The sequence below is a fragment of the Passer montanus genome, unplaced genomic scaffold (assembly GCF_014805655.1).
Source record: "Passer montanus isolate IOZ18808 unplaced genomic scaffold, ASM1480565v1 scaffold34, whole genome shotgun sequence".
NCBI lineage: Eukaryota > Metazoa > Chordata > Aves > Passeriformes > Passeridae > Passer > Passer montanus.
Window position 1 is genome coordinate 4,340,929 of NW_024368152.1, and position 25,127 is coordinate 4,366,055.

A 25,127-nucleotide genomic window follows, 5' to 3' on the forward strand; every position below is an offset into this window, starting at 1 on the left:
AACTAAGCAGGGAAGTGAACTCTTTGGAAGCAAAAGTCACACTGCAGGAAGACCTGGATAGGCTGGGAGGGTGGGCCGACAAGAACTTCATGAAGTTCAACTAAAACAAGTGTAAGGTCTTGCACCTGGGAAAATATTCAGGAGGGTACCACAGGCTGGAACCTACCTGTCTGTGGAGCAGCTTTGTGGGAAGGGACCTGGGGTTCCTGGGGATGACAAGCTGTGTGAGTGGTGCTGCTGTGGCACAGAGAGCCAGCAGGGCACTGGGCTGCATCAACAAGGGCACCTCCACAGGGACACAGAAGTCATTGTCCCACTCAGTGCTAGTCAGGCCACACCTGGAACATGGTACTTGGTTCACGCTCACACCATGCAAAAAGATATGGACAGGCTGGAGAGCCCTTGCTCTTAATGATAAGTAATTTTTATAATTTTAAATTTTTTAATTGTACTTAATTATAAGTATTTTTATGTTTTTAAATGCTGAAACTGAGAAATGCTGCTGTTAAGACAGGATGTGACTTCAGGCAAATATTGAAAGCTCTACAACAATTTATGAGAGTTTTTGCAGCCACTAGCCTGTGTTTTGTAAAGCATCTGTATTTCAGAGCTACTGCCTCTTTGGGGGCACCCTGGCACCCCAGATAAACCCTGGGGTGAGACACTGTTCTATGGTCCTGAGCACCAGGAGGCTTGACTGTAGGTGGTATTTGCAAATCTACCCTTCAGAAGCTGAAGATGATCACAGAGGATTTTTATGCAGTATCTATTTCTAGCAAAGAATATTTAATGAGAAAAAGGATCTGCATATGAAAAATCTACATCTCCAACCTTCTTCCCTCACATTTGTCATCTCCTTTGAGTGTTTGAGAACTTAGAGGTCCTCTGAGGATCCATGTGAGTGTAGGTATCAGACAGCTTCCAGAAAGCAGCTGCAGAGGGCAGCTCTTGTCTTGATGTTCTTTTGGGTTCGTTTTTTTTTTTTGGTCTTTTTCCATAATCTGTCTCTTTCCATGCTTAGCAATGCAGTTGTGAAACTCAGAGCTATGACCAACATAAAACGTTTGGAGGAAACAGCACTCATAGTTCTCCTTCAACTCAAGACATGCATGTGTAATGGCTGAACTGAGTGAATTTCCTGTGGGCTTTCTGACAGCCTTACCATTACCTAAACCCTTCTCTGCATAAACTGGATAGCCTGTAACAAGTGTCACATGTAATAATCACCCATAACCACTTGATAATTTCTACATACATTCCTTCAGAAGGGAAAAGGTAGTGGATGATGTCTATTGCTTCCCTCCAGCACATCTAGACATTTTGCAAACACAGTGCCATTCTCTTGCTGCTCAAATGCAAATCCTGTTCTATAGACTTTTTTATTGATCCTGGAGTCCTACTGTCCTCAGCAAGGTTACAGCTTCACTAAAGAAAAATCATCCTTCTCTATGCTTTCATCTCTATTTAGCATTAGCTTGTTAATGGAGAAAAAACTTATAATTTGATCATCTCTTGTATATTACAGCTCTACTAAAATCTTTTTGTATTGGCTTTGTCTGGAATAGAGTTAATTTTCCTCAGAGTAGTTGGTATGAGGCTGTGTTTTAGATTTGTGCTTGAAACAGTGTGGATAATTCAGGGAAGTTTTCCTTACTGCAGAGGAGTACTCACACAGAGTCAAGGCCCTTTCTGCTTCTGGGGCTGGGGGTGCACAAGTTGGGAGCTGGGTGGGGACACAGCTGGGACAGCTGATCCCAACTGACCCAAGGGATATCCCACAACATATGGTGTCATGCTCAATATACAGAGTTGGGGGAAGAAAAAGAAGGAGGAGGGGGATGGACATTTGGAGTGATGGTATTTGTTTTCCCAAGACACCATCACTTGAACCCTGCTCTCCTGGGGATGGCTGAACACCTGACTGCCCTTGGGAAGCACTGAATTAATTCCTTGTTTTGCTTTGCTTGTGAGTGTGGCTTTTTCTTTAACTATTAATCTCCACCCACAATTTTTCTCACTTTCACATTTCAGATTCTCTCCTCCATGCTGCTGAAAGGGAGGAAGCAACTCCGTGGGGCTGAGGTCCCTACTGGGGTTAAACCACCACAGTTTTCCTTAGTAAAGGAATTTAAAAGCTACATTAATGTGTTTGAAATGGGTGATCACTGATGTAAATAAAAGTGAGCTGAAGATGGGAGCAAGAACATAGTTTTTGATCTGAGAAGGCATTTCTGCAGGTAATTTCCACTGAAGTCAGCACACACTCATTCCCTCTCTGTTCCAAGGCGCAGGGTTGCTAAGTCCAAGTATATTCAGAGAAAATGCCTACTGATCACAGCAGTAGAAATTATGCCATCCATAAAAATCTTTTTAAATCAAATATGAGGATGTAAGGGTCTGTTCAAGAACTAAACTGCAAAGCTACAGTATAATAAGCAATTTACATTTCATTACAACCTATTTAATTTATCTGTCTACTGATCCCATGCTTACATGCCTTCTAATTCATTTTCATATTGCTGATAGGTCACCTAATTTCACACTGGCCTCTCTTCCTAGCAGAGGCTCCTTTTTTGAAGCACAGCACACTTAATGCTATGCTTCAAATCCCTCCTGATAACTGTTTCCATTATTTCCTAATGCAAACTCCTTGACAAAATAAAACTATTCACAGACATTTCTGCTAACAGGCAATGAAATGTGAAAAACCAGGAACTTTTGCTGGAACCTTTGATCATAGGGTAGGATTCAAAATTCACTGAAATTTATGACTTTTTTCACTGGCTATCTAATTCTGCTTTGTAAGTGTGAATGTAGGAATATCATACATTTAAATTCCAGACTACGTACCAGTTGGAGAAGGTCTTTATTGATTTACCAGCCTTTGTGGATCATCTCCAGTGTCCAATGATACCAGTGCAATGATGTCATGTGTACAGTGTCAACAACAGCTCTAAGAAATCTTTACCTGAAAAATATCTTTCCTAATATATATTTGATAAACTCAACAGCAGGCATGGTTTTCACAAGCCAGTTTGCTGTTCATTTCCAGAGTATTACAGTCGTTTTAATAACAGCATATTAACACCTATCTACAAATGGCAAAATATAAAATTCTTGGAGATGACATAAAGGACAACTACACAGGCAATGAAGGCATATATATGCTTAGAAAAATATTTCCCACTGGGGACGAAAAAAAAAATCCTAATAGGACTATAGCAAGGCGTACTGTCAAAAATAAAGACATTAACTCCACCTTCCTGAGGAGCCTTTACTGCCTCAGTTGAAGGCCACAGCCCTACTTTCTCCCCATGCATGCTGAATCCAGCTCTACCTGCAAAAGAATGCCCAAAAATTTGGTCTCACTGTGTAAGAGGCATAGCATTGCTTCTCTTCAGAAGGTGAGAATCTGAAATTTACAGCCATGGCTGCATGGCAAAATGCTATTAGCAGTAGAAGATGAGAACACAGTCTGTTAGAATGGATACACCTGAAGTGAGGGAATATTTCATCCTTATGCAAGAAAATGGAGAGTCTATGATTTAGGTGGGATTGAGCTCCACATTATGACACCTGGGTTTAAACACCTGCATGTTTTGGCTATGTGTCAAAGCTGCCATTGAGGGGGCATTTCTTTAACAAGACAAGCACCTCTGTAGATCCCCTGCCAGGCACATTCAGCTCTCAGCTGTCATAATCAAAGAATGCAGTGTATCACAAGTCTTCAGTCATTTTGGCCAGCCCAGTACAGCTATACTGCATTCCCTAAGAACACTTCAAACGGCATAAAGTACCTGTGTGTAGGCAGGGGAAAACACTCCCTTTTGACACACTCAGTGACATTTATGGCACAACTGATTAAAGGTTGGTGTCCACTGAAGTGGACAACTCTCCAGGATGCATTTACTTCTCTTCCCGGAAGGGAAGTAAATCCATCCTACATCTTGTACAAGCAGATTCTTAAGGTAGGTGAACTGTTTTGATGTTCAATCCTACATTCAGAGTTTGATTCAGTTGTCCATATACAGACATGAAATGCTATTTGAGATTTATCTCTAAGGTTGATAAATATTACACTGGACCTACCTTTCTGAGCAGCAGCTGGAAGCCATATATGTAACCCAAAGGCATCTAAAATGGCTCCATGTGCTTTTCTTTGTGTGAGCAAATGAACCAACCACTTTTAACAGCCTTAAGAATTCTACATGAACTAATAATATTTTTAAAATAATATGGCTTGTTATTAATAAGTAATTAATTACTAACTACTGCATATGGAAGCTTCAAGAAGTTGTTCAATTTACTCAGAACTTAGAATACTGACCCTTTGTTACATCAAGACAATTAAGTAGGATCAATCTACCTCATCAGTCTTTTTATGCAATGTTTCATCTTGTGGTACTCTTCTCTAATATTGGATCTTTTTGCCCAAAAACTGATCTTACAAGATAAGCCACTTACAAATCTCTGTTTTTACTTATGAGAGTGGTACTAAAAAACACACATGGTTGCTTTGTAGCTAAATGTCATATTTAGGTTACTCTATTAGGTTTTTTTTTTCATTAAAGCATTCCTTAAAAAACAAAAATCTCTAATCTCTAGCCAAAATTTGCCCTTTAATTTTTAAACTTAGTATCAGTACATTTCTTTTAGAAGTTAGCTATTCTTGTTGCAAGAATTTTCTCCTTGAAACCATAATTACTAAGTGAATATTCCTTGCAAGCAATCTCCCAGTAATTATATTGTACCTTTTAACTAAAAGTAAAATAATTTCAAAATTTTAATGACAGATCTCTCTGAGTTAAATGTTACAGCATAATGAACAAAGTCAAACTGAAATACGAACACTAATACTGAAATTCAGAAACTTAAACTCACATGTGGTATCTGCATAAATGGTCAGTTTTGCATCTCCTGCTTCCTAAAGCCTCCGGGAGCTGCAGTCTGTGTAATACATTTGGCTACTCAGGGAACACCTCAGGTCAAGGACCAAAATCCCTTCATGGCAGATACCACAAAAGACTGAGTACAAAAACAAGTCTGAGCCTAAACAATAAATAGAAACTATGTGCACAAAGTCTGGAGAGGTTGAAGTAAGGATGAAGCTTCTAAGTGAAGCTGTAAAGGATTGTCAAAGAATCAAAGGAAATAGTTGCAGGCAAGAGAAGGAAGAAGCACACTTTCCACCTCTGTATCTAGAACTGACTGCAAAACAAGATCAAATTGGTTTAGCTAACTAAAGGGTACAGAAGTTCAATTGAGGTCTGCCTGGAGAGGGTGACAAATTAGGGACATCAACTTGACATATTTGAAGTAATAGAGTTCTATATTAGTGATTATATAATAAGAAATTTGCTCTGACATTATAGTAATTTTCAGGCCTAGATTCCCAGCCAGAGCTCAAAAAAGTCCTTGTTTTTTCATAATCTAATATCTAAAATGGCTGCAGATTTTATCCCTAATAGACTGGCCACTTTCTCCTCCTTTTACAAGCTGTGAAAAACATTGTCATTGAAGCTCTCATATTTTTGCTAAGTTTATGAAAATCAAGCTTTGTATGTCTTTTGTCAAGTATCTACATTCCATTAGTTTTAAATAAAGTTCTGTATTCTACATATATTGTTTTCAACAAACATGTTCATTATCAAATGAATAAAAGTACTTTGATTTTATGGAGCTCTTTCCTAATATTCTTCAGTTCCATGCTCTCAAGAATATGTTTGACATCTCTGAAAATAAGGTGGACTCAGATGTGTCTTACAATGTCTACCCCAAGGTAATTTTAATTAAATAAAATTACCCCAAGTCCATAAATACGCAATAAAGCAATAGGAACTTACAGTTATTCTCATGCATGATTTTTCCCTTAAAATTCTCTGTATGTTATGGATTCAAGTGCAGGTCTGTATCTGCACACAAAAACTTGCGTGTCTGGATTTCCAGTTACCAAGAAATACATGTAAGCAGATTATTTTTGATGTGATAATGAAATTCAAAAGGAACAGAGAAATGCCATGACAAAAAGCTTATTTTAAATCTGATTAAAATAATAAACATAAGTGAAAATTAAATCATAGTTACTCACCTACGATGAGTAAGAAAACTACCACTGACATGGCCCGAGCCATCACATCCTGGTGTTGGACATGACATTCCTTCCGTCTTCACTGACTTCCAAGAGAACTGTGAGCCATTCAGGTACCCATCCTTTTGCCTTTTGGCAGCAAGAGGACACCCTGATGCACTGCGATGGGATGCGTATTTTCCAGTTATATGACCCTGACCATCACAGCCAGGAACTGGACATCTGTATAGCAGATAGAAGAGATAAACTTTATTGTCTTGCCATTATATAGCTGGTAGCCTCTACAGCAAAGTCAAAATAAACCTGACATGAAGAGGAAAGAATAATCCTACACTGTGGTTGCAAAAGTAGTCAAGATACCCTGTAGTGAGTAAAATTACAAGCAGAACTTTACAATTTGAAGAAAAAAAAAGCTCTCTGATAAATTCTAAGGAGGGTAGCCAGTAGATGCAGTCACAGCTGCTGACATTACACAATTGTAACAAAAGGACTGAGATATGTATTTGAATTGCAGGTATTTATCACAGTAAATATCACAGTGGAATTGAAATATTTGCTACTGAGCTCTGACCAGCAATGAAATTGCCCATAAAACCCCTATAAGCATAAAATACTGCTTAGCAAAATCCTTGGTACATTTTATTTATAGGTGTGGAACCCAAAGAAGACTAGTCTGAAGTCATGAAAATGCCTTGTACACACAGTTATGACGTGATCAGAGGACCTCATTAGAAATGCTGAGCTCCTTTAACCACATTTTGAATAGGGGTGATGATATGAAACTATGTGCTACAGCCCAGAGACCAATGGAGGCAGTTCTGTGTTCATCTGATGTTTTTCCTTACTTGGGAATCTCCCCATACATTTGCTCTATATACTGCTCTGTATACTCTGTATACTAAAAACCAAACAACCAAGGTTAGAAGGAAAAGGTTAGAATCTTCAAAGTGAAACGTTTAAAGAAAATTATGTTTTTTGGGTTTCTTTTTTAATGTATTGCTACGTAACACACATCTAAACTAAAGGCCAATTACTTCCCTGTTTGTGAACTAAAATATTCCTGCAATTTTCTACTGAGGATCTGGTCCTGAATGGTCTAAGCAGTTGCTAAATCCACCAAGTTCAGTGGCCACTAATATGAGAGTGCCTTGCAAGAAGAAACTAAGACCTACAGGTAGGCATTAGTTTCTCTTGCAAACTGCATGAACAATCAGGTTGGTTGCAGCAGTCTCATAGAAACACTCAATCCTCTATTCCCATCACTACCTTTATTTAGCATGTATGGTTTGCCTGTAGTATGCAAACAGATTATTAATTTTCAGATTATTCTTCTGAAAATTAAGAATTTAAAACTATGTCTAAATTACAGATGATTGTATGCTTGGCTAATGCTGTATCCTTTGCTGAAACAATCAGCACAGAAACTAGATTTGCTCACAGAAATCAATGTGGTCATCTGCCCTTGGATAACTATCACACAATAACATTTATGCTTTAAAAAAACCCTGAAAATATATAAGACCTATCAAACATACAAAGGCCCTTTGACAATATTTGTTCTCACCTAATTGGCTCTTGGTCTTCTTTGTCTTCCTTACTTTGTGCTATCCTGATTCCACTTTTCTTTGCTCGTGGACAGCCTGAAAGACTGTGTAGAAGAAAACATTTTAGAATGCAATTTGTCTTTCTTGGGTACACTTTACAGGAATATGCTTTCCATCCGAGAAACTGGCAAAATAGGCAATCCTGTCCAGTTTGCACAGCCAAAGCTCAGGTGGTTAAATATGGAGAGTTGCAGCAGCCACACGAGGGGGGATGTGTGGGTCTGTGATGCAGGACAGGACAGCCAGCACTGTGCACACCACACACAGGAACTCCCCCAGGAGTCAGGGAAGGCAGCTCTTAAACCCTCTGCCTAACAATTCCTTCAGCTGACTCAGCAGCAGCAGTGGCATCTTTAACAGGAATAGAAGCCAGTGTTTCAGAGATGAGAGACATTATGTCCCCTATGTCTGAGAGGGATGGAAGAATAGAAAAAACAGGAGTATCTCTTCACTGGACTAAAGATTTCTCTCGGGAGCACATTAATAACATTATCAAATCTTCCCAAACATCACATAACAATTCTATAGAATCATTGAATAAAAGCATGACAGAGCTCAGAGCTTTCAATGTCTTCCAGAGAAGATGTTCAAGTGCTCAGAATTCACCCAGACAAAAAGACTTGGTAGAGAGAAAGTTATATGTTAGGCTAACCAATGTTACATTTAACTAAAGACTGAGAATGTTGTTTTCGACTACACAAGCTCATTTTCCCATTGCATATGAAGAATTCATTAGAGAAACCACTTAGTAGACTTGACAATAACCTTAACAGATTTTCAAAGATTTTTTTTAGGTTGCTGATATCTGAGGATACAAGTATCAAAACAATCATGCTTGGTCCTCTATTTAAATGTTATTTCCATCTTAACTATCCACATTAAAAAAGAAATCCACCAGTAGAACGCCTTCAAATGTTGACATGAGAGAGAAAGAAGTGTCACCAAAGAAAAAATTTCCTAGAGAAATAAACAAAATAGAAGATTAAATTTTTGTTTTCAGCATGAGGAAAGGTACTTGAGTGTTGTGTAGTAGGTCCTGTCTTTGCAAAGAAGAGAAGAGTGGTAACAAAAATAAGAATGGTAACAAAATTTTCCGTTATTTTGTCTTGTCAAAATGAGTGAGGACTGAGGGAAAGAAGCACAGAAAAAGGTGACACAATCACAGAATTCTGTGTTAGAAAACTAAGAATAGACAAAACCAGAGCTTACATGCTGCAGAGTCATAAATAAGTCAATTAGAGAAAGAGAGGAGTGCTGGTACAGGATATTGGACATAGTACATTATCTAGAAACTTATAGTGACATATCATGGTTACATCTATACTGTTAAATAGAAGGGACCTAGAATTGTTGCTTTGACCCAAGACCAGAAAGTTCACATTTGTACAGCTAAGCTCTCTATCTCTGTAAAGCAAAGACAGAGATTGTTTGTAAAGAATAATCTGGAACCACACTGAGTCCCAAATCATATCTTAGAATTCCCTGTGAGACCTTTAGTGGCCTAGATTCAGTGCCATACATTTTCCTTTTCAAAGCAAACTGCTGTTTATTCCAGTTGCATAGTGAACACAAAAGTACCATAGTTCTTTGTGTACAAACTAAATCTGAGAAAGTCTGTGCCAATTAACAACAGTTTTCTTCAAAATTAATAAAAAATGTTGTCTGTAAGAAAGAAGTAGGAGGAAGACAGTCTGGGGGATTCAGAATAAGAGAAAGCTGGCTCTGCGGCAAGGGAACCGTTCAGGGACAGGCTGGTTCACTGCCTGACACACAACCTGGGCTGCAGAAAGTGAAGGGCAGCGGACGGGATTTAAAGATACCCCTCCTTTATCTCTGAGAGTAGCTGTACTCACTGGGTGAGAACAATCAGAATTTGTATCTGAAAGCTAAACAGTTAATAGGAATTCCTCAGAAAGCAGTACTATTTTTAGTAGGTGTACAGATCGGTATGCTTGCAGATGATATCTTCATAAAAAAAACTGAACGAAGAATTTCTGCCTTGACTAATGATTTAAAGTTTTCTCATATTAAGTCAATTTAATTATTAATACTCACTGGTATTTTGGTGTATCATGTCACTATAAAATAACTTTCTATTCTATTTCTATTTATTAGAAAATTCTAAAACCTTTCAGGTCCTCTAAACAGACATTTCCAAAAGACAGTTTCTGAGGCTGTGATTATTTCACTTTTCCTCTGACACTGGATCCACTGAGAAAACATATGTCAAGCCTTTGCTTTAATTTTTTAATTCTGTAACAACCAAAGCTATTACAAGATAAGCATATTACTTCATTTTTCTATGACTTTCATTCCTTATATATGAAGACAAAAGACAAATAGGGAAATTCAATAGTGGTGCACGGTGCTATAACTTCTTGCATAAATTGAAGGACCATGTGGAACTGCAGAGTTATGGCAGAGTTAAATCTGCCTCACGTATGTTTGCTGTTGAGCAGCCATTTTAAATACCAATGATAACCTCAGCAGCCATTTAGGAGAGAAGTCTGTCATGCCTTTCCTTCTGAAACTGAGAGGGTTGTAACTGATGGTGTCAAATACAAACAAAAATACTAACTCAGATGCAGGCAGAACTAAATGCCAATTTTCAGTCTGGGAATTAGAAAGCCCAACTGACAACATGCTGTGGGGTTTTCCATCCTTAACAGCTCCAGATTTAGGCTACTGGTTTGCTGCCCTTCGAAAGCACTCATTTTGCCAGCCTTCCCACCTCAGAAATGGCCTTGACAGATATGATCTGAACAGGGTAAGGTTGGCTCTGTGTAAATGTGACAGGTCTCCTGGGGACATCTGTGGATTTAAGCAAAGAAAATGTTACTTCACTGACTACATGTCAGTGCTTCTGTGCCTGCAGGCAGCTGAAGACATGGGGTTGCCAGAGGCCTTTTTGGAAGAGAAATTAAGGAGTTATATGGCCAATATAGACATGGTGGCATTTCAAAAGGCTGCATGTGTTAAATCTCAATGAACTGAGAAAATTCCAGATATATTTGGTTATTAGAAAAACTTTTTATATCTTTACATGCACTTGATTATGCTGCACAATCAAATGAAAACTTGGTCCAGCAGTCACCTGCAAAAATACAAGAATGTAAGAATTTCCAGACAAAAAGCAGGTAACACCATTCAGCTCGTGGTCCAGTCCCTTAGTGGCCAGGGGAAAACATACAAGGAAAAGGTTCAAAGAATGAATCAACATTCAGTGATTCTACCGACCGTGCCAGCTTTTAGGTTTCTTGTTAGTAACACTTTTCTTCTGCATCTTCACTCTCCCACCTGCTTCTGGTTAAATAGATGATCAAACACATAAACAGCTTCCCTGAGGTTGGGGTAGAGTTATAGCAAGCACAATGCTGGTAGAGTGATAGCTGGTAAATTTGCATATAGTTAAATGTAGTTCTAAATTTGACCTTAAATTCCTCTGAAAGCATGATCAAATCTGCATCATGTAAGTGCTTTTAAAATACTTATATCTTCTCCTTTATAATGTTATTTTTACTTTTAATGTTTAACGCTGCATTACAGAAATTCATATTGTGATCTTTCATTTTCGCAGCACAAAAAATATGGCATGCTTCCAATCTCTTATTTTATTTATGTTTTGACTTTGAACTCTTTGCTGCTTTTAGTGGGAAAACAGTTAAGCTGGGAACCTGTGTATTGACTAGTTACAGCCAATTGCAAAACTACAGGGACTTGGTGAATAAAGCAAATATCCAGACTCAACAGTACTAGTCTGTGTAGGAGTCAAGAGTTTTTATTAACAAAAGAGAGGTAGACTACACTACTATTCACTATTATTCTTTGATTAAACAGTGGATAGATGTTTACAAAATATGGCACAGCTCTCCTCAACTGATTTAGTTGTCAAATAACCACAGGGGAATTGTTAATTGCACAGCATTTATACCATTACCTCTACAGTGTAATTGATCAATATCCTAATTAGTGAATAAGAAGAATTCTTTGACCCTTGGTGAAGTTATAGTTAAGGCAGCTTTTATCCATAAATTTCTTTTTCCATTCTTCTGGCTTGGTGTAGTACAAAGTGTTGCAATTTAAGAACAAGCCAAAATTTTTTCTGAAATGTACTAGCAAGACTGGTGCATATTAGATGAAAGAGTTTCTTTCCCCCTCTGATAAAAGCTGATAAGGCTTCATCTGGGAGAGGCAGTAAAGAATAGGATCCAATTTTGCATTTCAAGGAATATGGAGCGAGTCTGGAAGAGACTGACACGAACATTCAGGAAATACAATTTGAGGGAAAAATGCAGGAGTGGGATTTCAGCCCAAACTGTGAAGAGTTCAGTTGTTCTGAATGTAAAGCAACAGAAACATGAATGTTGAATTGCTTCCTCAGGCTACTAGAGAAGGCAGAGAAACAGAATTTATTTTGAATAAAGATTTTGCTAGATATTAGCAAAAATATTCCTACCTATTTGGTAGTGAGTCATCCTGAAGCTGAGAAATGTTATTCATTAGTGGTTAATATGAGTTAGACCAACGTATGTCTCTGCAGCACTCAATCCTGCTTCAGTATTCAGAGAGTGAAGTTAGGTCAGTTGAGGCACCTTCTAGCCCTGCAGTTATTTGATTTAAAAAACAAAACCTTGTCTTTACATACCTTCGATGAGAAGCATAATTTCCAGTTATATGCCCAGAGCCATCACACCCAGGAGTGGGACACCTAGAATAACAATGGGAGAGACACCCAGCAGTTACTGACAGGAAAGATATAACTGCCCATTTAAAAATATTAATTGGCTCATCCTTGTTTCCTTAGGTGCCAGTCTCTGTGACCCCTACCCATTGCTAAACCTGAGCTTAATTCTACAACAGGGACAAATATAGTTTTTCATTCATAAAACATTTTTGTTTGCTACTCCTCAGTTGCCCACTCCAATGCTTCCTGGATATCTCAAATACTGGCAGATTAGTGGAGATTTCCCAACAATCCAACATCCCTACGTCACCAGGAATGAGTAGGGTTGACAGCAAATGCACTGTCCCTGTGGTGTATGTAGTGGATAAATTGCAGTGAGTAATTTTCTTTTCCACTGGAGCTTTTGCTCTAATTCCACTGCACAGTGTCATGAGGTCACACCATGAAGAGTCCCCTTCACGTCTCCATGAAGTAAAGAAAATGCCTAAGACAGGGAAGTAATGCTGGCCTCTTGCAGAGAGATGGCAACCCACCCAAACAGTGCCAAACACCAAGCTACAGCACCAGACAGAAATGGTACAGCCCTCAGTGGAATTTCTAATAGTTGAATGACATTAGAGCCATCAAAGAAAATGGATGGATATTTCTACATTGCAAAGATGATTGTGATCATCACAGAAAAAGCTACATTATAATGCTAAGTAAAATCATTAGCTGGTATTTGAACTGCTATACTAAATCACAGAAAAGACAAAGAATTAATTTATATGCATTTTACTGAACAGACAAATGCTACATGAATTCCAAAAAGTCACTTTTCTTGAGCCTGAGTTTTGAATTTTAGCCATGCTATTTAAAGCTACATTTGGAGAAAGCATTCAAATTCAAAAAAGCTGGCTCACAAATTCAGATGTCACATTCTAAAACATCAGATTTCCATAACATTGAATTTTTCCACTATTTGAATCAGGAGTTCATGCAGACTTTGGCTTTCAATCTTTAGTTAACACGTGCTTTCCTCTAAGTTGGTCCATACTGGTAAGCTTTTGTTTCTCAAGGTTTCTACAGACACTTGAACATTTTTTAAAATCAGTAATTAGACAACACAGAGGTCAGTGCTATGGAGTTGTCCTGTTCCATTAACCTGAATTTCAGCTGCTTTAAGCTAGTAATCAGTACCTACTTCTGAGGAGCTCAGCAGGGCCAAACTTCCAACATGACTATTGCTACTGTGAAAGACATAAATTAAACTGGAATGTATTCAATGAAGTTCCCATATAATCTTCATCAAGACCAGTTCAGTTATTCCATGGAAAACATCAAAATATGGTAGCAGTTCTCAGATGTGAGCTGGTAAAATTTATGGGGCTCCCTACAATACTGAAGTTTCCCTTCTCCATCGCAAACAGGCTGTGAACTTTGGACAAGAAATCTAAATAACATGCTTAGAGACAATTCTCCTTCTCTTTTGCTTTGTCTTTGCACAGGACCAAATATGGTCCTGTGGTCTTGCATGAAAGGTGTATTAACATAGCTCTTAAAGGCCAACACACAGGTTGACATCACACATCAATCTTTCTGCTTATAGAAAGAGTCCAGAATTTCTGCATAGATTCTTCTGATTTTAATTAGGTAAAACTACAATCCTTGGTAAAGAAGTCATAATTCAGTCTGTATGCCTCTTACCCTTTATTCTTCTTTGTGGCTGCACATGACTGGAATAAACTTTTGTTATTTCTTTAAGAATAAGTGGTCAGGGCATCAAATATGAAGAGTCTTATAATTTAAATACTCTATATCTATCTATATATATATACTCTCATTATTTATTTTTAGACAAATGTTTTGCAATCTGCAGAGAGTCAACTCTTGCTTCATGTGTTTTAGTTTTTCTTCATAGTAAGTAGCTTCAGTGGTCTCCAATGCCCATTTCCATCAAGACTAGCTGCATCACTGAAGCCTGACTAAAGCTTCTAAGATGCCGAATCATAAGATATGGGGATAAGAATTAATAAAGGAATTGACTACATTTTGGCTTTACATGTTCATAGTACTTAAATCAATAACGGAGAACCCAGAGCCATGGTACTATTCTTCTGCAGTCTGGGGTACTACAAGGAGTTCTTCTTTATGAGCCCATAATTTGAAGCCACTGTTTTCCTCTCCAGACTTTCTATCCTTTTGATGATAAGCTATTAGCAAAAGTGAACAATGTTTTTTTTTTCTCATCTTTTCCATGACTTTTTATTACAGGCAACATGATTAACAGTGTCTTAACAGGGTTTATAAGAAGCACCAGTATATCCCATCCATTGCATCTCAACCATTTGGACAGTCTCACACAATTGAAAAGCTAGCTTATTTCTGTGTAGTTTAAAAAAATAAACAAGATAAACTAAAGAAGAAATCATCCTGCTGTAAACTGAATTGCATATAATCAGAAATGGCTTTGCACAGTTCATATCAGTTTAAAAATGTACTTTTGATCAAACCAGATGAGATCTTTATGTTGGCAAGGATTTCAGAATGACCTTTCAAATTTTGATACTATAATACTTGTTTTCAAATCTCATAAATTTATGTTTACCTTCATGTAACAGATGAAATGAGAGTTTAGTGCAGTTGGTAAGAACACTTTAAAACTCTGGAACATTTATACTTCTGCTGTTTCCATTCTATGGGAAATACTCTGAACAGTGTGACACATAGGATGCAGCTATGCAGCAGTCTGTTACAACTATGACGCTATTACAATATTTACTTGCTATCCTAAACAGATTAGATAGGGAGATAAACCCAAGATCTTGTGCTATTGGAACTGGGAGCCTGTATTTTCCAAATGTCTGAGCATATGTAGGACTTGCACATACCTTACTACTCTGCTATCATTTACTACCTATACACATATCATTTAATCATATGTACAAACAACAATGGCAGAAAAATGTATACATTGCTTGTAAGAGGCAGCTGATACGAAACTTTTTGAAAATGACTATCAGAGTATGTGGCAAAAGAGAGCTGCAGTTTTCCTTGCTTACTCAAAGTAAATCTGATTTGGCAGGATCAGAAACTCATTTGTAGAATTTACATAATAGCTTATTGTAGCACAGGAAATACTTCAGTACTGTAATGAGGGAGGTGACAAAAGGAACTGACTCTGTGAAGAGTGATGTTCAGGACATAGAATACTAGCACTTGACTACAAATTCAGGGCATCCAATAAAAGAAAGGGCTTATCAGGGAAGGGGAATGCAGTTAGCAGTGCCTTGATGTCTCATTCACTTCACAGATCATCCCATAGAAGCATTTTTGGGAAAATAAGCAGAAGCAGGAAGTAGGGCAGGCAGCAGAACAGCAACAGCTGTGGCAGCTGGATTCAGTATTTGGCTTAGATTCAACAGCAGGAGAAAAAAGGGTGAGAGGTAAATTGAGAAGAATTCACTTAAGCCTGCTGCTGATTCTTCACTGTGGAAAGGTTGAAGGTGTGCAGCAATTAAAACAAACTTCTGGCAGCTTGAAGGGAGGTTCCTGGGACTAGGGAGGAAATGGATGCAATGCCCAACGGAGGGTTTTTCCAAATGCCAGTGGTTAAAAGTCTTGTTGAAACCTCAGCTCACAAGACACCCCAGCTCTCACCAGCATAGGCACTACAAATAAGACCCACAATCAAACCTATATTCATAGGGGTTGATCTATTTCTACAGGAGCAAGATAAGCTTATGTGTGGTGTACATATTTATATTTACAGCTTTACTAGCATGACAGTGAATAGGATTTTACACAAAGTGTAAAGCCAAAACTGCAATAGTTTTCTCCTCATTACTGTGTACGACTTTGGTTGACTTACTTTTTCAAATTATTTTAAAACATAAATTAGATCCAAAACATAGAAATAAAACAAAGACATAAAAAACTACTTCAATATTTTAATTTTTGTGCTGAGGGTATCAGCTCCCATGAAAAAGAATTCACCATCCATTTCTCTCACACTGGCCAATTGCAATGACTTCCTACAAAATACCTTTCATGATCCAACATTAGTAAGCTGATGGATCAGCACAAAGGACTGACATTACCTTTACTGTTTAGTTTACAACATTTAGTATCTACTATGTTGTGCATCCAATCTTCCCTTGCGAACACATGTATCAATAGTACAGTCTATCAGAGAGAATATCCTGTAAATCACTAACTATTTAAAGCAGAAGTAGCTAGCAAAAGCAAAATCACATTGAATTGAATAGGGGACTAAATCAGGAATTTGTGCAAAAATTCAGAATGGTTCTCCATAATGTTTCACACTGCAAAATAACTGGGATTAACAGAAAATTCAATCTTTCCCATAGTTTTATTTTGACCATGCTGTCAATCTCTATAGTAGAGGTGTGATTTTTCTATTGAAGATTCAGAAAGGCTAGAAAAATATAATTGTTTCCTGTGGGATTTTTTTCATAGCAGAATGTAGAATTTTTTATTGTCTGGTGGTTTCCACCTATTTGAGATTCTGTTTTGTTTCACTGAATCACCAGGAATGGAATTCATAGGTTGGGAGGCTGGCAGACAGACACAATAATACTTGCATTTCTGGTTTTTGCCTGAAGATCTGGGAGTATTTAAAAAAAAAAATTGGATAAAAATCTCACAATGCTGCTATGGAAAAGGGAGGGATTTGGCAGAGGAAAATTGGGCAATAAAGAGTCTAAGTTACTTTACACAGAAGTGGAAAATATACTAGAAGTATCAATTCTTATTAACTACTCTGTTTGCAGCTAAAAAGCTATATGTCTTCTGAAACTACATATAGATTAATAGCAAATTGCTGTGGTTTGGTGTTGGTTTTTTTTTTTTCTAGTGAGGTAGTCCCAAAACAAAAGGTTACAAAAGTAAAATTCTTAAGAAATTGTGTTTGTAGTTCCCTGAATTGAATATGTAAGAGAGGAGGAAAAAAAGAAGAGGGCAAGAAAAGGAAGGGATGAAAAGAAGCACTGTCAAATTAAAAACTGGGTTTTCTGTGGAGTATAGTAGGTTTATTGAGTGTCTACTCCTTTATGAATTTGAGGGCTTGTCAAAACCTACAGGTTTGCAGCTCTTGACAAACAAGTCCTCTTTTTCAACTAGCTAAGAGGCCAAAAGAGAGAACAAACTTTTCTCCAGTTCCTTCCTATGCCAGTCACCACTAATCTGCAGGGAGTACTCCAGGGTGAGAAACAAGATCATGAGAAGAGCTGTGTGGTCCTCAGGGCAGACTTTTGGCCACAGGTGTGTCAGTAAGAGCCAGTGCTGTGGCTATTGTTATAAAGACACCTCTTTAGCAGGAATTGGACAGAAAGCAGCAACTCATTTTGTCTTTACTCTTCTGAGTAGTCAGAGCAATGCCTCCAGCTATTACTGTTCCAGCCAGCTCTGTGAAACCAATCTGGATATGTAAATTGTAAAAATCTTATTTTCAGTCCCAGGTATTATGGTAGATTGTCGAGTTCTAATTAAGTATGTGAAGTGGGAATGCTGCTGATTTTTCCCTCATGAAAACACAGAAAAGTTGTTGTCTGTTTTAATTCCAGTAGGAACACAGGTATTTTCCATTTTAATCCTGTTGTCTTTTATTTTCTATTTTTTACCATAGCATTTGATTTTTGAATTCCAGTTATGAATTCCAGTGATTCTTTTGCTGTCTAGACCAAAACCCTCTACCTACACAATCTATTGATGAAATTACAATAAAAACCAGTTTTGTTAGGATGGATTTATTTTCCCTTAATTTTCCTCACAGAGGTGCTATATCCACATACTTCTTCACTCTATTTCACTCCTTCCATTTTCTTTCCTGGTGTCTTTTGCGGTATTTTCAACCTGCCATATTTTTCCTGCAGTAAAGCAAGAATCTCCATTTGCTTTTGCTCCACAGTTTGCTTTCCATCCATATTCCTCTCCAGCACTTCTCTGCTGCATTCTACTCCCTCATTTTCCAAATAATTTTCTTCTTGTCTCTTCTTGCTTCTTTAACATTTTCTCTCTCTGCCTTTTGCTTCTTCTTTTCTCTGTTCCCTTTGGCTGATGCCTTCAATCTCTGTTTCTCCCTCATCCTTCTTCCCTTTATGATCTCTAATAACCTTGAAGTTGATGTTTCTTCTTTTCTCCTTCCTCTTTGTTGTTTTTTTTTCCCATTATCTTTTCTTCCATCACCCTTGTTGTCCTCCTGCTCTTTTCTCCCAGCTGATTTTATCATTCTTGCCGTCTGCATTGCTTGTGGTCCTCTCACATTGCTGAAATGACTGGGTACACATTCTGCCCTTGTGTCAGAGGAGAAAGTGCTGTGTGTGAAACCTTAATACAGAATTTATTGGCTGTCAAGACTCAATGAGTCATTTTAAGTATCTCGTCCTCTTTTATTTTTATTGAAGTCCTTGTGAGCTTTATCACTTACTTCAAAAGGAGCAGAACCAGGCTAACACTGGGCACTTCTGGAAATTGCATTCAGAGCTCATTTGAGCTCATTTGAATTGGTTCAAGAGGCAGCATAAACTCTATGGGACAGTCATGCAGATAATAAATATTTCAGGAGATTTTACATCTCTGGTTTCATGTTCAAGGCTAAACTTACATTCCAATCGTCACAAATGTACCTATAATGACTGTGCAAAGTCAGACCTCTATAAATATCAAAGTTTCATAAAGATGCATTGTAATAAAAAAAAAAGTTAACTTTAGATTCATATGTTAATTATTTCCTTCTATTTGTTCTAGATAGAAGGAATATTTAAGCACAGAAATTTAGGTTTAGCAAAAGTGCTAAATATTACTTTTCCACATGTAAAATACTGTCAGCATTTCTCACTTAACAGAATGCTACTGATATGACTGGTCTCACTAGAGATAACAGGGAAATTTAAATGCCAAACCCATAGCAGATATAAAGGAAGAGGGTTTCAGGAAATGACAAGAGCCAGCAAAACCAAAAAATTGTGTGGAAGGGCAAATGGGGGAATAAAAAAAAAATCTTTTTTTCTTCTTTTCAAGGTTTTTTTTTGCACTGGATCCAATTCAGTTTGGTGAGAGTGGGCAGGAGAGCAGGCAGATCCAGACAAGGATCCCTCCCGGTGGGGCATTACCGAGCCCTCTCAGAAGACACTGGGAGAAGTACAGATTGGAGATTGGAAAGAAGTGTAGAATGAAACGATTTGTTGTTGCCACTTTCACAGTACAGTGTTTCTATCCATGAAGGAACAATGCCAGGCCTATGGAGCTAGTCCAGACATGAGACTAAAATAATTTTGGCTCAGAGGCTTCATGGAGTAACTTCAGTCTCTTTTATCTCTGCAGAGAGATTGCTCTGTCTCTTTCTCTTTGCCTCTAGAAATCCCCAGCAACTGAATGGTTCTGAACTGGGGCGTGCTGGCTGCATACTCTTCTCAGAATTAATTTAATTAATTCCCCGATTTTCTGCATACACTACTTTTTCTGTCCTTACCTGATGCTATTTTCTGTATTGCATTCCTGCATTTTTTGAACTGTGTGGGGGTGAGAAAGAACATGGTATGTTTTTTAGGTTTCAGTCATTTTCCTATAAGCAGCCTAAAATGCATCATGCTGGCACATAAAATATTGCTGTGCACTCCAATGCACAGATACACACAATGAGTTTAAATTAATTATATTGCTTTAGAAAAAATATTCTTGTGCCTTCCATTACCACCTCTGCATGCTGCCTCTTTTGCTACCAGTCAGGACTTCCCAGCTTCCCAGCAGCAAGTGCCATGACATGCTGCCCGCTGTTCTCACATCTAGCATCAGCACATAGCCCCTTAACATGCCAGTTGCCAAAGGCAGGGTATGTGCCTAATGTGAAATAGCTTCTGTGCACTACCCAGGGGGTGCTCTGTGCTCAGAAGCTGCCAGGGGGAAGCTGTGAATCAGTTCTCCCCCTGGGCACCTTGCCCACGCTTTCTCTCCTGCCAGCATCGCCTGCCTTGGAGGCAGCACCGGGCAGCTGCAGATCCCCTCCCTGCAGCAGAGAGCACTTCCTGGCACCAGGGATGAATCAGTTCCAACATATGCAAATTGAAAGGTTCATTTCCAAACAGCTCAGCCTTTGGAAAAAAGCTTCATTTGTATGTGAAGGAATAACATAAAATGATGGAGGCACAGAGAAAAATGCAAGAGAAGACAGCCTTAAGAGAACTCCTACAACTAGGAACAAAGCCATGCAGATTCTCTTGTCTCCTAACAGCATTGCTGTAAGCCTGTGCTCAAAAAAACCCCACAAAAAATCAAATACCCACATGGGCTTTTTTCAGTAAATTTATGTGGACACATTTGCCTCTGAAAAAGAATGTCCTATTCCTGTTTGGTCTATTAATATGGGAACCACTTAGCCTCTCAAGAATATCTGCCACTCAGTCATTCCACAGTAAGATTGGTCCAGGTTTGCAGAATAGCCAGTGACATGATTTCTATAGCTCCCTGCATGTGACAAGGAGTCCAAATGAAGCACTTGAAGGCAGTAACACAGGTATAACATTTGTTATTCTTCACTTTAAAAGGTGTCTTCAAAAGCTCGTATAACCAGCCTTAACTTTTCTGTTTATGATGAAATTCGGAGTTTTAGTTCAAAATTAAATTAAAATTAGGCAAATGTTGAATAATTTGAAAATTTCCTCTTTAAACTAGATAATTTTTGCCTGATAAGAAATATACATTATAGTCAGTAACCTGCTGGTTACCTTGAACACCTTAAAAGTATCAATAGAGTAATTCTTTAGTTTTTCATCTCTACACTGCTGCCTCTCTCAAGCTCTGCTCTTTTGTGCTTTGTATATCTTATCCTAGATGAAGCAATTAACAAAGGGTCTGATGGGCACTGCAGTATGATCTTGAAGCTGTCATTTCCTGTGAGTTTCCTGGAGGTTTGGAATGACTTCAAAATCTATGAATCTGGAATACTCAAAAAGGTCAGCATCACAGCCAGGGATGCTGAGACAAGCTATCAGAATAGGATTGCTACAAGCAGAGGAAAAAAGATTACCAGATTTCATGTAGTCTGTGGCCTTAACAATCCACTGAAGCTGTTGGTAGAAGATTGGGCACAAGCCAACGTTAGCCATTCCTCAGCTATTTTATTTATTTGTTTCTTGTTCAACTTGTGCATGCACAAACAACACAGAGAAGGATTCTACAAGATCACAGGAAAGGAGAGAGTTGGATCAAATGTATGGTGGGAAAAAAAGGCTGAGTGGGAAAGATGGAAAGAAAAAGAGCACGGAGACAGTCCAATTTATATTCTTTCTTCAAAATGGTCTATCTAATATAAGTATGAAAGACCAAGCTTACAAAATACTTCTAGACCTACATAATAAAGAAAGAAGCAAGGGTCCTGCCTCTAATGTGAGTTCTCTCAGTCCAGTCTTATGGCAAAGCCACAAATCATTAGGATTGTAAACATCTGTGAGTTCTCTGGGAAATATATCCTGGCCAGCATGAGGGCTAAGATGTTTGCAAAAAAACCCCAAGCCCATTAAAATAATCCAAGTGACAAAAAATGTAACGGGCTGGGATTTTCTTCTCTATTAACAGCTTTTTCCTTACACTCTTGTTTCCAAAGAGCAATTAAAAAGATGATTTTCAGTGCACATTCAGAAACGTAAGGCAAAAATAACAGTTTGGTGTAAAATGTTTAGGTGACTAATTGCATCTTAAGGTTGAGAGTTGTTTTGCTCCACGTGCAGCCACTGCATTGTGCTCATTAGTAACCTTGAGAAGTGCTATTGTAGCATGAAGTTCCTTACACTAGATGGGCTTTTACATGATTTCTTCATGTCTGTGTTTCTGTCTGGAAACATCTATCATCCAGTGACAGGGACAGGCTAACACTTGGATAAAGGAAGCAAACTCAAGAGTTTGCTTTCCCAGACAGATAAAGCAGAGATACTACTTTCTATTTTGAACTGAAGCATCTATAGCAAGTGAGCAAAATACTCCAGTTTTCAGTTCATGAAAACAAGCAGCTTTTCCCCTCTAGGCCTACAAACATTTGTCAGAAGACTAAGTGAAGAAATATGAAAATACTGAGTGTGAATTATATCAGACTGTGAGAGGCAGTCTAGTCTAGTAAGAAGGCTAATGAACAGTGCAGCTAAGGAAATCCAGTTTTGTTACTGATTTTCTGTGTGATATACTGATTCCCGAAACCCTCTTGGACTTGTTCTAATTTTTCATGTGGCTGACTTACCTCAGACATGCAGTAAGCATATTTAATTCACACTGAAGGGAAACATCCCTAGTAAGAGTCTAGTTATGAACCTGTCTGCAAGGAGGACAGTTGGGCATTACCACAGTTATGCCACCCCTACAAGAATTCCACCCTACTGCCTCGAGCTAGACTCCGCTGGCAGACACTGGGCAGACAAATCAGATGTAATGAACTAACACCTAGGAAGGTACAATTTTCTTCCCAGCACTCTCACTAAGGTGCAGGCTTGCACTGCTACAAGACATTGCCACATGGTTTTGGGCCTGAAGGACTCGATATCCAAGACCAAGGAAGTTAGCTTGCTCATTCTTATAAAAAGTGTAAGGGAATTTTGCTGCTGTCTATGAATACCTAACAGGTTGGTGTGGTGAATGCATAACAGAAGTTTTCTCAGAGCTGCACAGCTAAAGGACAGCCAATAAAGAGATAAAATTCAGCACGGGAAAGCTAATTTATTATAAATGAAAAAAAAAAAAGCAGCCAAGCATCAGTCTGGTCAAATACTGGAATAGTTGTGGGAACTCTAACCTTGGCAAAACTCACAACTTAACTGGAAAAGGTCCTAAACAACCTATTCCAAGTGGACTTGTTCTGAGAAGGAGCTTAGACTAGCTAACATTTGGATACCCCCACATGATTTTAAAATTCTGTAATGCATCTTAAAAGCTATATCAGAGAGAATACTGCTTGGCCTCCTATTGGAAGTACAGATGCAGCCCATAATTAGAGACTCTATTCCAGAAACATCATGCATCATTTCCTTGATTCCAGACCCTTCTGCATAGTTCAAGTTTCAACCATTAGCAAATTTATCACAGTTTTATATATTCAAAATATTTGTGTATTTATTTGTATATATTCCTCTCAACAACTGAAAGTGATGATTTTGAAGTCCAGCTTGCAGAGTTAATGGATGCTCAGAAATTCTCAGATGAAGTGGATCACAATGAACATCTTGATCAGTGAAAGAGACTGTGTACCCGAGATGATACTCTCAGCTTCTACTCTGGGCATCCATCTGCCTCTGCTTTGGAGCTTCCTGTTCCCCCTGAAAGGATGCTGCAGCTGTCTGGGTAGCAGTAAAAGAAACAACAGAGCTTTAAGCACAGAATTCAGTACCTGAAATTGGTGTCATTTGACCCTAACCTGTCAGAGTGGATGAGGCAGTTTGCATATTATGAGAACAAAGGAGATATCCCTTCAGTGAGGGCAGGAAAGTCTGATAAGACTGTTAGAACAAGCTAAACTCATCATTTTTCTGTTGAAATCTGATGCTGTACTGAACAGGACTTAAGTAATAATTCCAGCTCTATGTGAATGTTCCAAGGTATCATTAAATAGAGCACTTGAGAATAAATTGAGCTTTTCATTGTCATGAGATATGCTCTCATGTCTTTTCTTACTTTGGCCCTCCTTACTTTTTTCTCAAAGTTAACAAAGGCAGAAAGTCCATGCTTCTGTACAATTCCCGCTTCTGCAACTCCCATAGGACAAGGCAGTGCAAACCTGGTTTATACTGTAAACATCTCACGAAAGAGCTACATCAGGTTTGCAGTCTGAGAGCTGCAGCAGAAGTTTCCCAGACATCTGCACAGCTCAGGGGGCTTGGATTCCAGCCAGGGATAAAGGGCTGTGCAGGACAATGCCCCGTGTAGCTGCATGCAGCACTCAGGGCTCACAGCTCCCATGCACTGCAGAGGTAGTAAAGCAGCTCTCAGTGAGGTTTGCCTTACATGACTTTTACAAGAAGGTTTCCCTCTGATTTTTTCAAAGCAATAAACTTCTTTTCCTGTTTTAGGTACTTATAGTCAAATAACCCTGAGCATGTACTTACTGCTCCTTACTCTGATTTCTAATTGACCTGGTTAGTGTTGATACAGACCTTGTCTAAACTTTGATTAATACCTTTCTTCTTCCAGGCTGGTGAGGAAGAACCATAACTTTCTGGTATCAGAATGTGTGTTTACATCTTCTAATCAAACTCTGCCAAAATATTTTTTAAGAAATCACTATCTTTGCAACCATTCCTGCTAAATAAAAGCCCCTTGTCAAGGACTTGGAAGAATATTCCATGGGGCAGGAACCTAGCTGCAACATAAATTCTGTTTTGATTAGCTCCAAGGGTGGGATCCTCAGCTATACATGACATGGAAGAAGAAGATCTTCATTATCCTTCTTGAATGAAGTAGAGATAGGTATTATTCCACTCAGCACCCATTCAGACACTGAAAACCCACTAATTTCAAGATGAATACAGGATCACAGGAAGGTCAACTGTGGAATAAGTTATCTGGCAAACTACATCTTACAGAAATGTCTCTCGTAGATTGCCACTTCCCAGTACTTATAGCTGTCAACTGTATCTTTTGCACAGAATGTAATCCATTGGCAGCGTCTTTAAAAACAGCCAATTCCCCCTTTTCATGGTGAGAGAAGTTTGTAAGAAAAATCACCCCTTGGATAAGTATCTTACTCATTACATTTACTTTACCTTTGAATGGA

General features: G+C 38.4%; 1 protein-coding gene across 12 annotated transcripts in view; it reads right to left on the reverse strand.

Moving 5' to 3' along the window:
- The window catches only part of MYT1L (myelin transcription factor 1 like), a 300,153-nt gene that overhangs the window by 20,602 nt on the left and 254,424 nt on the right, over positions 1-25,127 (reverse strand). For all 12 annotated transcript variants that reach the window (XM_039715661.1, XM_039715667.1, XM_039715669.1 and 9 more), the window contains 3 exons: positions 12,338-12,400; positions 7,653-7,736; positions 6,089-6,310 (listed from right to left, as the gene is read on the reverse strand). In XM_039715661.1, coding sequence (XP_039571595.1) covers positions 6,089-6,310; positions 7,653-7,736; positions 12,338-12,400 — 369 coding nt within the window. The remainder of the gene's footprint in view (positions 1-6,088; positions 6,311-7,652; positions 7,737-12,337; positions 12,401-25,127) is intronic.